Source organism: Haliotis rubra, unplaced genomic scaffold, assembly GCF_003918875.1.
Source record: "Haliotis rubra isolate DU_JTF1 unplaced genomic scaffold, ASM391887v1 Scf303, whole genome shotgun sequence".
Classification (NCBI taxonomy): domain Eukaryota; kingdom Metazoa; phylum Mollusca; class Gastropoda; order Lepetellida; family Haliotidae; genus Haliotis; species Haliotis rubra.
In genome coordinates, this window is record NW_025766973.1 from 357042 (window position 1) to 371762 (window position 14721).

At 38.9% G+C, this 14721-nt stretch overlaps 1 protein-coding gene across 1 annotated transcript in view; it reads right to left on the bottom strand.

The window, feature by feature from the left end:
* Positions 1 to 852: 852 nt before the first annotated feature.
* Positions 853 to 14721, bottom strand: part of LOC124282784 (protein dopey-1-like) — a 47799-nt gene continuing 33930 nt past the window's right edge. The window contains 4 exon segments of the mRNA XM_046718815.1: positions 853 to 3082; positions 5000 to 5123; positions 5527 to 5691; positions 9496 to 9519. Of these exon segments, the coding sequence (XP_046574771.1) occupies positions 2765 to 3082; positions 5000 to 5123; positions 5527 to 5691; positions 9496 to 9519 (631 nt within the window). The 3' untranslated portion in view covers positions 853 to 2764.

Here is a 14721-nt window from a genome sequence, read left to right on the forward strand (position 1 = left end):
TTGGCCCCATTCCACAAAAGTATCTTAGTGCCATGACTGCCGTAAGTCGTTGTTAATGTATGGGAGTTAAGATGACCTTAGTGCTACAACTGTCGTAAGTCCATGTTAATGGATGGGAGTTACGATGACCTTAGTGCTACGACTGTAGTAAGTCCATGTTAATGTATGGGAGTTAAGATCACCTTAGCGCTACGACTGTCATAAGACAATGTTCATGTATGGGAGTTACGATGACCTTAATGCTACGACTGTCGTAAGTCCACATTAATGTATGGGAGTTAAGATCACCTTAGCGATACGACTGTCATAAGTCCATGTTAATGTATTGGAGTTAAGATCACCATAGAACTACATTCACTTTGTGGAACATGACTGAAGTCATTTTCTTTTATTCATTATTAATATGTTAATTACTTACGAGAGCATAATGCAAATGCCAATAATTACAATATTCATACAGTTTGGATGCTTGAAAACCATGTTGTTCTACTGCTTAATTACAACTGATTTACACTTTACTTCCAGAAACAGTTACTTTATATATTGGGAGTACCGGGTATGTGTATTCAAAAGTGAACATTTAAAGTTAATATAAGGCTTCCAGGCTTGAGCACCCAGTAGATTCAAATCACAACCAGTCTCCTGGAAGGTAATGGTTTCTGTAGATGCTGACGATCATGTCATGATTGAGACTAGACACAAAACACTAGCTGCACCGAGACAAATCACTGACATAATAAACACACAAGTCCTATGGCTGAAAACACGGAAAATAATTCAATGATTCAAATCACACATCATCTTCATTCTTGAAGTTGTACTATCTGACTGACATTATAACCCGAAAACACGGAAGGAACAATATTTTATAAACATATTGAAGATGAGCTCACGTCGGCATCAAAATCTGTCATTTCCTAAACATACACTGAAGTACACTCCGAGTGATTGGTGTGAGGAAGACATGGCAACATCTGCTATTTACAATACATACAAATACCTTCTTCCATCTACATTGCACAACCAACAGGAATACTTGATATACATATGGTATATGGGAAATATTGTTACTAACAGGATTTCAAGATTTTGTGGACTTTAAACTGTGCTCTAACACAAACCCACTATATACATGTCCATCCCTCTCTGATAGTTGATGTACACTCAAAGAGAAAATGGGAAAGGTCAATCTCAATGAGAAAATATGAAAGGTTGATCACCTCAATGTCCTCACATATGAAAGAAGGTGTTCTTTAACCACATACATTCTACTCCATAGAAGTTAACAAACATCCAATTCTTTCAGATATACAAGAAAAAGCATCAGGAGTTTCTTAACATCTTTTGAGCTGTATATATCATCCCCCAAATGTTTAGATTTGGTATGAAGGTATAAAACTGAAGAGATCTCAAGCAGGAGCTAAGAAAACTGACTGACCCCATCATCAGTTTGATGTCAGGCAAAATGCACATGTGATATTTGATCAGATAAGGGAGTTTCAAGCAGCATGGGTGTAACAGAAGATTCATCATCTTGGTAAATCTTCCGCTGGAACAGTACACCTATTGGTTCCTTCTGTGAGATGTAACCAACATCAGCTATACCACACCTGGCAGGGGATATTGTACACCTAGTATACATTTTTCCAACCCAGAAACGTTTAAAGGGGGAATGAATTATCATGTACACATCCACTGTAATACTTGCACCAAATTGTAGCTTGTGTCAAAGTCATCGATATTTATATGTATGGATGTCGATGACAGTTTGTGTATACACCAGCAACCAAATCAAGGGTGATTTGGATTTCAACACTAGAACATGGCAAAGTGGGACTTTGCACAGAAAGGCCGCCTTGACTTTGCACAGAAAGGTCACTTTGACTTTGCACAGTAAGGTCGCCTTGACTTTGGACATTAAGGTCGCCTTGACTTTCCACAGTAAAGTAAGGTCATGGGATGATATACCAAGTCATTATCCAACCAGTAACATCACCTGAAGCCAAGAAGTAGATATGAAGGCTGAAACTTCTGATTGTGAAAGCATGATGTGATTTTTGTACCAAGTCCATGAGAGGTGACAGGCATGATAGTGCCCTGATAAAATATATCCTTACACCGACTCAGTCTTACATATCAATAGGAATATTGAACAGAGCGTTTGTCTTTGAGTGGTTCTTTATATGATAGATCCACGACTAGGTATAAAAATATTTGTATATTCTGAATTCTATTTGACAAGATTGACCAATTTAATACTTGTTATTGGCAACATGATTAATGTACATGGCAATACACCAGAAATTTCTGATTAAAAATAAACCCTAAAGTTTATAGAATATTATTTGAGTGACAATCATTCTTCTGTATATCACTGATTGTTCACACAGAAAGTACAGGTGACCACCATGGACAATACATCAACTCAGTCCATGTCCTTATGGCAAGATGGAAAACATAAAACTTATACAAATATGAATATAATTTCTAAGTATTAACCGTATCAGTTTGGTGTAGCTGTAACACATTATGATCATGTGTATTTTCCAAACCAAATGATGAACATTTGTCTGTGCCCAAAACCATTTAGAATACAAGCGTAACTTGTCTTTGTTATGCAGAACACAAGACCAAATTTAGCTAACAGGGAACTTTATCCACATGGGTCTCAGTCTGTGTCAAAGGAAAAGATTGTCTGAATACCTTGGTGCTATGTCAGTAGTGATCAAATTCGAAGATTCTCTGAAAATCTTGGTACACGTAATCACTGAGATAAAAATTCCAAGAAGTCCCTTTCAACCAGCTCCTCAATGAACTGTTTGTTTGATTTGGGATGAACTGTGGAAGGCAGTTCTGGGATGGGTAGACCTGTAGAGTCCTCCAAAACACTGACTGGAGCAGATTTTGACTTCGGCAGCGTCCTGCTACGTGACTGGCTGCTTCTTGAATGGTCTGCTCCTGAATTGTTGATGTTGCAGAGTGTGTTGAAGAATGGTTGGAGTTCAACCAATGAGCGCAGGACAGTGAAGGTCAAGAGAGGTCGACCTGGTACCTGCTTCAGTATGGGATTGTTCCCAGAAAGCTGAAACAGAGGGGGAAAAATACATAATCTGACAAAACATATAATTAATGTAAGTACATGTAACTTGCTTTGTTTGTTGGCAGCAGTATTTCAATGAAATACACAATGCCATTTTAGAAAGTGGTCAAATGTAACATATGTTATATTTGGGAGTACACTTTCCTACTAAGTACAGATTCTACTACTTTTTTGGGGGGGAGGGGGGGCTGTGTTTTTGTCCCCCATCCAGGATTCGAACCCACACCTTCATAGTCAGGCACCTTATCGCCAGCACACAAAGTCAGCTGCCTAGACCACTCAGCCACCGCGGCTTCCACAAAATGGAAATCGGACAACTGGTAGTCTAGACTGCGGACTTTATGTACCCCTCTGATAAGTGTTAACTGGCACGGCACCAACGTCCGAAAGCTGTGAAACACACAATGCTATTTTAGAAAGTGGTCAAATGTAACATTGTTATATTTGGGATTACACTTTCTTAGTAAAGTACAGATTCTAGTACTATTTTGGGGTTGGGTCCCATCCGGGACTCATACCCACACCCTCAAGGTCAGGCATCTTATCGCCAGCAAACAAAGTCAGACACCTAGACCACTCAGCCACCGCGGCTTCCACAAAATGGAAATCTTCCACTTTACTAAGAAAGTGTAATCCCAAATATAACATCAGTTAGCAATATTTCAGCTTTGTCACAACCACCTGTCAACACCAGGACAAGCAAACTAATGGTTGATAACATGAACATTTCTGGTTTATAAAGACCTTTACACTACCAGCCTGATCCCCTGTCAACACCAGGACAAGCAAACTAATGGTTGATAACATGAACATTTCTGGTTTATAAAGACCTATACACTACCAGCCTGATCCCCTGTCAACACCAGGACAAGCAAACTAATGGTTGATAACATGAACATTTCTGGTTTATAAAGACCTTTACACTACCAGCCTGATCCCCTGTCAACACCAGGACAAGCAAACTAATGGTTGATAACATGAACATTTCTGGTTTATAAAGACCTATACACTACCAGCCTGATCTTCTGACAACACCAGGACAAGCAAACTAATGGTTGATAACATGAACATTTCTGGTTTATATAGACCTATACACTACCAGCCTGATCCCTTTATTAATCGACTCTTACAACAAACACAAGCTACATATAGCCCCGACTCCCAAGAGGGGAACTTATTTTGATACAGAGTTTCTAACAATTGTGTGTGATGCTGTTGAATTCTTAATAAAAAATAGTTACCTAAGCACTAAATGGATTCAGGTTGGATGACTTGACGGATATGCCAATACATCTTGAACAGTGGTGACTTTGTTCATAACGTTCATCACCAGTTTGTCTGGTCCAGACTCGATTATCAATAGGCATTAATAACAGGCAGGCAATGAAAAAGTCAATGGTACACATTCAAACCCTATATATATATATGGAGGGTATTTTATCAATACACATTGCATATTAATCAACCTTTGCATGCAACATGGTATGTGATTTTAAGAGTGCTTCAAGCTATTGTGGATATCCCTCTTATGAGGTGTGAGTGAGTGAGTTTTACTTCACACCACTTTTAGCAATATTCCAGCAATATCACAGCGAGGACACCAGAAATGGGTTTCACACACTGTACCCGTGTTGGGAATCGAACCCAGGTTTTTGGCGTGGTGAGCGAACACTCTAACCACTAGGCTACCCCACCACCCCTCTTATGAGGACGGGCGACGAGGTAGCCCAGTAGTTGAGGCATTTGCTCATCATCCCAAAGGGGCAGGTTTCATTCCCAACACAGGAACAATGCATGAAACCCAACTCCAAAGTCAGCTACCATGATATTGCTGGGATATTGCTAAAAGCAACATCAAACCCAACTCACTCCTCGGGGAACTGTGCAAAGGCTGCTTACCCTGGTGTTGAGAAGTTTGGAGAGCCGGACAATATGTGGCACAAAGCAAGGACGTTGTACACGCTTGTCCTTGATCACCTCCTTCTCTTCACCTCCAGCTGCTCCAATAAACGCCCATCGGTACCTGCAACGTCATCACTCATCATTGACCACTGGTCAATCTTCATACCAGTATTACCTCACAGAGGATGAGACAAAGAAATGCGGCACTTTTTAGTCATTCTGATCATGCAAAACCATCAAAACTAAAAAGCAGCAGTGACTTAACGATGATTCCTTTGAGCTAATATATAGCATTCAAAATCTAAGGGTTCGTAGAGATTATCAGCCATCAAATTTAAGGCCTATTTAGGAGCTTTTCAAGGCCCAAACAACAATCTTAAGGAGCTACAGAAACACATATGTAGTTGAATAAACACAAGGTTGGTCAAATCTGGGACTGACCATCAGGGGGAAATAACTCTTAACTACATCGCTGTACTGGGAAAGCTATGCTTCTAGCAGTGTCACTATTGATGACTACTCACAACTGGAACTGCGGCACAGTGTCTGCAGGCAGGGCCAGACACAGGTCGAGGAGCTTGCAGACACTGAGGTACAGTTGTAACCAGGCAGGGTTGTTGTGGGCGTTCAGGCCGTTGCCGAGATGTGCCCAACTGGAGTCCAGAGCTGCAATACGCTGGAGCTGGGTCCTAGAGAAACGAGGGTTGTCAGTATGATAGCATCACAGTCAACACACCAGTCTTCTGAACAACTGGATCCTTTCAACTAATACACATAATGAGATTCCAGTAAGTCACTGTGTATGGTTTTATTCTACTTTTAGCAATATTGTAATTCCATGGCAGGGGACACTATAAATAGGCTTGACACATTGCACCTATGTGGGGAAATTGAACCCAGGTCTATGGTGGGAGAAGCCAAAACCATAACCACTAAGCTACCCAACTGCCCCTGAGGAGATTCTAATCAAGTGATATCTACTTTCTGTGAGCCACATTTGAAGATGATATCCTGTCACTGGGCACATCATAATTGATAAATGATAACATTTTAATGTCATTTTATAACATTTTTATATTTTCATACATAATTTTGTATGTATTGCAAATAAACTTAAAAGGAACTGTTTTCCATCCTTATCAAAATATTGTTAAAAATCAAGTGAAAGAACATTACATAATTATTCAGTTCAAAATCTTCTTTTAGTGTTCTTTCACATATAGTACAAGAAAAAGTAACCCAGTACTTAGTTTTCATTGATACATTTAATATTGACCATGAATTTATAAAGAGTTATAAAGTCTGTGACTAGGAAAAACGAGAAACTGACAGCATTTTTTTTCCTTGTTGCCTTACTATAGGTTAAGTGGTTAATCTTGACACCAAGTTAACATAACAGTACTAAACTGCAGTTCAAAGGTCAAGGTGTGAAGAAGAATGTGAGGGATGATTATTGCAGCTGCTGTGGTAGAAGCCAGTCAGTGTGGAGGATCATTGCTACTGGATCCTACGTTTCTATGACAACACATCTATGGGGAAATGCTCATCACAGAGAAAACATGTGACACTGACGCTGAAATGTTTGACAGATGATAATGATGCACATGAAAAGAATTACCGTTACCAATGTGTTGTGATAAGTATGTGATAAATATGATAAACATAATCAAGTTGAACCATACTAAATGATACATATATATATTCTATCAAACATTTCACAAAATTTAAACAGAATTGTGTCATTAAAATATTTCAAAATTACAAATAAATGGTAGAAAAAGGCATGTGCTGAAACACAGATTTTAGTCTTACATGCATTATAGGTTAAAGGGTTGGTAATATAGGCATTAACTAGTTACCAGATTCAGTGTAATGGTTATTGGTTATAACGTTTATCTATGTCATGAAGGCAATCTGATTGGTGCATGGGCAAGTCTATGTGATTGATTGAAACACATCACGCAATCTCTGCAGGCATGACATGCACACTTAATGAGTTGACAGCCATTAACGACAACACACATCACGGAGGTATTAGAGGAAGCTTGCAACATACCTGGACTTAACAAAACTGGAGAAATAACAAGAGCATTCACAGGTCATTGGCATTCCCATCAAATAAATCAACAACATTCCCAAAACAACATTCCCAAACAACATGTACATGATCATGTGAAAAGAGTGACAGTTTGAAGATTTCGCTGCTGAATACTTGTAAATATTATAATAATTTTATTCAAATCTAAATATTTTAGATATTTAAGTACTTACCTTACCATAGGTCTTATGCATATTACCTCAAGCTCCGCTTAAAAGAGATCAGACAGTCGTTGATTCGCCATTCTCTAGAATGGCTGCCTCAAGTATCGACGAGTGTACAGGAACGGAAGTGACGTGATCTCCCCTCTCTGCGCAAGCGCAGTCTATCCAAAAATCACTTTTACTGAAGAGCCCAGAGATGGGAGGAGCATCCAGCATTGGGAGGGAGTTACCGCCCTATGGTAAGGTAAGTATTTAAATATCTAAAATATTTAGATTTTAATAAATGTTTACCATACCTTACCATAGGTCTTATGCATATGGATTCGACAGTAGGACGGCGGTATTGGGCTCCAGAGGACCGTCCCATGAAGAAATACAAGACCACATGCCAAGGGAAACCAAGGAAAACTAACTGAATCGGCAGACTGTCGCAGGAAGAGCCTGGACCAAGAAACAGATAGTGACCCAAGGAAACCCTAAGGAAAACAATACACCCAAGTTATCCTAAAGACCAGAAGGTAAGGAGAAGTAGTTACCTAATGGGCGGTAGGTCGGGTGAGTTGCTGGGCAACAACCAGCGGACCAAAAGATTGCAGACCTTCAACATCCTCAACAGCCAAATCCCGCAGGTAGTGGCTAGCGAAGACAGTAGAGGACTTCCAGAAGCATCCCTCCATGATAGCTGGAACGGTGCAGTTCCTATGGAGAGCCATGGTGGACACCAGGGCCCTAATCTCGTGCAGGTTATTGGCTGTAGGATGAGGCAGATCTAGTGCATCGTAGTTAGCCAGGATGGTCGTACATAGCCAGAGCTCAATAGTATTCCTATTAACTTCACCTTTTGCCGCAGAGGAAATCAGGATGAACAATCTCTTATGAGACTGCCTCCTGGATGATGATTTGGCAATATACTTCTTAAGAGCCCTCACAGGACAAAGCAGCTGTTCCTCAGTGTCGTGGGGTCTTAAAATGGAAGCCAATGGAGGAATGGAGAACATTCTGTCCGGTTGTCCTGGCAGCTGGTTCTTAGCCACGAAATCCCAAAGCAGTCCCAAATGAACAAGCCCATGCCGTGACTGCTCAAAACGCACCCTGGTGACATCCAAAGCGTGGATCTCGCTGACTCTAGCCGCCGTGGCCAAGGCCAAGAGAAACGCTGTCTTCCTGGAGAGGTTCTCGAATGAAGCAGTGTCCAAAGGCTCGAAGGTGGACCTCTCAGATGCCGGAGAATGATGTTAAGGTCCCAATTCTAGAGAATGCGGAATCAACGACTGTCTGATCTCTTTTAAGCGGAGCTTGAGGTAATATGCATAAGACCTATGGTAAGGTAAGTTAAAAATGTAAACGTTTATGTATTTTTCTTGTGATGAATTAAACATTTCACTGCAAGCAAATGTCACACAAATTTATTAAATAATATTTTAGCCTTGAAATGTTTGTTGTCTTAAAAAAAATTTTCAAACACCTTAGTCAGCATTTGAAAACAAATATCAGTAACATGACAGAGAGCTTATGCTTTTTATTCATAAACATGAAAAGTTTATCAGTTCTTTTTGAGCAAAATTTATGTGATATAAACCTTACTTACATTTATCTAAACACTGAATATTCTGAAGTGGTAGACATGAAAATAGCACTGAATCTCATTTATCACAAACAATAATAAATTTGGTTCACTTCTGAGCAAAGATTTATAAAAGGCATTATGTCACTACACAAAGGTAGACTCCAAATGACTACACATATATACTACCTAGCTTTTGATAAGGATATTGTTAGTGACTATCTGGGGCCAGAATATGACACACAATCATTCAAAATGTTACTTAAAGTTTATAATGTAAGTACACAATTCAGTAAGATTATTTCCAGTTCATCCACAGTAGTATCCTTACAAAAATTGTCTTATTGTTAAGACAACAATTACTCTGCTATAACATCATGTCATTAACTTACTATTTTAGATATTACTCAGCTTTTTAAATCTTTTAAAATATATTAAAAACTGATCTATGAATGATGACATGTCATAAAATAAATTCATGAATTGCAACTCAAAAGGTCATCCACAGTTCACAAGACAGAAAACAGCAAAACAGAACCAAAAAACGAAAATAAAAACACTAAAAATGATGCACAACAGAAGAAATATGTCTTTTTCTACCACTAGACTCAATGTTGACAATAACAGAGTTAAGATGAAGAAAGGTCTGTAGAATCTCAGACTATACCTGGAGCAGGCCCGAATATAGTTACTGTTGAAAGATGAGAACACACGTCATCATCGGCAGATTCTTACATGTGACACACATTCAAATTCAAATTCCATGCATAACAAACATTGTTTGTAGTACGCCTGTTAGTTCATCTATGAGTCCTCAAAACAAAAATCCGTGAAATGTAGAAACAGACCTTGAGACAAAACATCACCCTGGCTGAAGCCATGTACCCAGTCTTCCAAAGCTTGGATAACACAACTATCTAAATTACTCAGGCAAATTCAAATTTTCAAAATTTGCAGTTCATATTACGTTGGGTAACTGTATTCCTATGAGAGCAAACAGATTGTTTCAGCAAATTGTACTGACCAACCTGTGCTCAAAAATAGAAATAAGCTGTGAGAAAAGGACTTACTTTCTTGGAAATCTTTTGTTTTATTTGTTAAACTGCTGTTTCAAGAGAATTAAGAAACCTAACATCAACCTTTCTGAACAATTGTTTGGCCTAGGGGGTCAGAAATAAATCCCCAGGGAATGTACCATAAACAGGTATTGGTTACCACTTGAACCAACGGCTGTTCACATCAAAAGCATTGCTACAGTGGTTCCTGTTCCCAAGTACAAACCTTGTTTTGAAAATAGGGAATTTTCTGTCTCCATTGTTCATTTCTAACCCAGCCAATCTCATCACAATCACACCTTTTACCCTGAGTTCAATACCTCACTCCAAAGCCAATTTGACAATGTTTGGATCTACATGCCACAGCACTCAAAGACAACAGTATCAACAATATAGCCATTTAATTTTCGATTTGTGACTGCCTGATCATGTTGATTCAATACTGAAAATTTGGTACACTGCTCCAAAATCAGACTCATACACATCAAAATTAGGAAGCCTTAATCTGATTACAAAGTTACCTAAAAGTTACCTTAAAGAGAGAGTTTTGGATTACAAACTTCCCCTAATGCCACTTCGAACAGGATTTTTCAGGCATTGATGGAGAGAGGTATCGAATTATGGTACATAATGTGACTTGAATGAAACCGAGTCACCATCTGCCAGCCCATCACACAAGCAACTTGAGGGACTGTGGTTCTGACCAGATCAGGTCAGTTTCCGGTAGACAGAGTGAAAGTTAATCCTTTGTCATGAGATCAAATTCAAGTACATACATGTCTACTTGCCTTGTCTTGTCAGAGCTAATGAACAAGGGGAAATAGATTCAGGCTTATTTGTTGTCATTTCAGCTAATCCATCTAAAATGATTTTTAAAGAAAATCTGGGATTATTTTCTTCTACACAACTTTATAACTACACACATAAACAACCTGTAGAGGCAACTAGCAGAATGTGATTGCTGACTTGGTTGATGCACATCATCATGTTTAAATGCGTAAACAATGATCTTGATGTCAATCACATGATTGTTTGGTCCATATTTTATTCTCTACAGACCACTACCACTGGAGTATTGTGTTAAACAACAAACATGTAAGTATATATAATGAGTACAACACATACACTCCTGCACCTGAAGAACAGGTATGTTCAGCAATGTCACCCAGGTATGTTCAGCAACATCACCATCACACAGGTATGTTCAGCAACATCACACAGGTATGTTCAGCAACATTACCCAGGTATGTTCAGCAACATCACCCAGGTATGTTCAGCAATATCTCCCAGGTATGTTCAGCAATATCACCCAGACCTGTACAGCAATACCACCCAGGTATGTTCAGCAATATCACCCAGACATGTACAGCAATATCACCCAGACCTGTACAGTAATGTCATCCAGACCTGTACAGTAATATCACCCAGACCTGTACAGTAATATCAACCAGACCTGTACAGCAATATCACCCAGACCGGTACAGCAATATCACCCAGACCTGAACAGTAATATCACCCAGACCGGTACAGCAATATCACCCAGACCGGTACAGTAATATCACCCAGACCTGTACAGCAATATCACCCAGACCTGTACAGCAATATCACCCAGACCGGTACAGCAATATCACCCAGACCTGTACAGACCAGACCAGACCTGTACAGCAATATCACCCAGACCGGTACAGCAATATCACCCAGATACAGCAATATCACCCAGACACCCAGGTACAGCAATATCATCACCCAGACCTGTACAGCAATATCACCCAGACCGGTACAGCAATATCACCCAGACCGGTACAGCAATATCACCCAGACCTGTACAGCAATATCACCCAGACCGGTACAGCAATATCACCCAGACCTGTACAGCAATATCACCCAGACCTGTACAGCAATATCACCCAGACCGGTACAGTACAGCACAGTAATCACCCAGACCGGTACAGCAATATCACCCAGACCTGTACAGCAATATCACCCAGACCGGTACAGTAATGTCACCCAGACCTCATCATCCAGACATTACACCTATTCCAGACAGCATAGGCCATGCATAAGGCAAGGGCACCAACAACCACAAAGAGTTCTTCCACAATTTGTACTGATGTGGAGAGTCTACACACAGCCCTTGGTGTGACGCTTTAACAACTTTCACAACAATCACTCCTACCTACCCACTTTGTACAATCTGTGTTTCACATACTCCAGTACTTTACAATGAGTCCAAGTTACATCCACACTGTGCCTGAGACTATTGTGGTCCATTACATACACCTTATAACAAATAGACACAAATTCTGGTACAGTCCCATCCAGGATTTGAATCCACACTCTCAGAGGAAGGCACCTAATCACCCGCACATAGTGAGCCAGGACAACTCTTTCTTAGGAAAGAAGTACTTAGACACATATCTTGTGACCCAGCTACACCCTCTTCCTTACTGCCACACACTTGCACAAACTGGCACACACTGGCACATACTAGCACACACTGGCACATACTGGCTTTTACATACACATACTGGCACAAACTGGCACTAACTGGCATATACTGGAACAAACTGGCATATACTGGCACATACTGGAATATACTGGCACAAACTCGAACATACTAGCACATATACTGGCACATACTGGAATATACTGGCACAAACTCGAACATACACTCGAACTGGCACAGACTGGCACAAACTGGCACATAATGGCACATACTGTTGTCTGATCAGGGTTCAACTTGTAGTAAACACAAAATCTAATAACAAACTATGAGTCTAATGTTCACGGCCATGTTCTATATAACACAAAGCTGAAAGCATTCTGCCAAGCCATTTCTCACTGCAAATCAAGGAAGTCTGACTTAGCCACATACACAAAGTTGCAGATGCTATATCATACTCATTATACAGACACACTTCCCAAACATGGATCAATTCAAAGAAGGTAAATGGATCCACTTATTGAATCCATTCTTCCTACAATAGGCAACAAGCCAAAAACAAATATTCTAAGATAAGACATCAAAGTTATGAAACGACGGTGACAAAAGAATATTATTCAAAGATTAGACTATCTTTATCTGCAGGTTAAATGTTGTTAGAACCCCGGATATCAGAAAACCATGTTAGTTGTTTTTGAAATGTCTGCAAAAGACACAAATATCTGTACATGACAGTCCAAGACAAGAAGTTGATCCCATGTTAATGGTCTTTCTCTATAGAAGTGTGCTGTTAGTAGTACAAGAGTCATGGCTACAAGCATTGTCTAGTATTAGCCTTAGAGGTGGAAGTGTCTAGGGAAACAGATCTCTCAGGAATACAAGTTGTGCATTAACGTTCATACATTTTCAATATATTACTTGAAAAAGTAATACATTATTTTCATCATTTTTATTAAATTAAATTTTATTTTAAATTTTGATTTAAACTGGTTCAAATAAAATAACATTCAGGTTAGCTTTTTTTTCTTTACTGGTCAGTTTTCGTGGAACACTGGAAATTTGTGAACATCAAATGTTTCCACTCAGATTCCAAATGAACGTACTAAATATATTGATATCCGTTAATGCACTGCTGAAAGTCCTGTACAAAAATATCCTTTCAAAACAAACCTCCATGTTGAAGTAGGTTTTTGGTTTGTGTTTGTTATGAACAAAGTTTCCACACCCCTGTGTAACAAAACATGTCAGTAAAACAATTTAACAACTCAAAATGTCCATGTCAAAACTGTGCTCATAAAGATAATATTATTCACAGAAAAACAAAGAGACAGGGATATCAGTACTTAGTGAAAACAAAAATATTGAAAAATAACTTGAACAATAGATAAGACTCCAAACTGGCCCAAATGAACACAATGTTTTTGACAATTTATCAAAAAGATATTTAAAAGGAGTCTAAAATAATCATTCCAATCAATTTATAAAGTATGCAAAGCAGTACAATCCAGTTAATAACTATTTGACCATACTGAACAAAACAAGGTCAGAATCATGAATATCTTGGGGGATATTTTCATGAAATTGTGGTCATCATTACAGACAAATTACCCCAAAACATATGTCACTGATGTTTTTATTCAGTATAGTTATGTAGTAAATTCATTCAACGACTAAGCACCAATTAGCTATATGTGTTAGAGTAATGTCTCAAACTTCATATCCTATCACCTGTCATGGAACAAGATCAGATCTGCATTCAATTTTTTTCAATATTCTACTTGTTTGTGAATTTGCTTATCAATATTTCAACCAATTGCTAACTCTTTGAAATAATGATGCCATAACACAAAACAGCTTATATCCAAATACTGACAAACACAAATACCTTGACTTTGTATTTTTGCATACAGGTTTTGATAATGTTTCTCTTCCTTTTGTTGCTGACTACAATAAACACAATTGAGTGAGTGACTTTTAGTTTACGCCACTTTTAGCAATATTCCAGCAATATCACAACAGGGGACACCAGAAATGGGCTTCACATATTGTACCCATGTGGGGAATCGAACCCAGGTCTTCAGTGTGATGAGCGAAATTATTTTGTATACCTCTCAGGGAGCTGAGAAATCAATTTGAAAGACACCATGATCATGCTGATTCAGAAAACTCCCTTTATCTCGAACATGCCTCTTTGCCACATAGTATCAAAGACATCTTAACTTATTTATTTCAAAATCATCTGATCTTGCCCCAATGCCTTTTTCCCATATATACACCTATTAGGATCAAGTATCCACATGAATTTCCTACAAAACATCTGATCTTGCACCAGGGTCTGTTTGCCATGTATACCTCTATTAGTATCAAATATCTACATGAATTACCTTGAAAACCT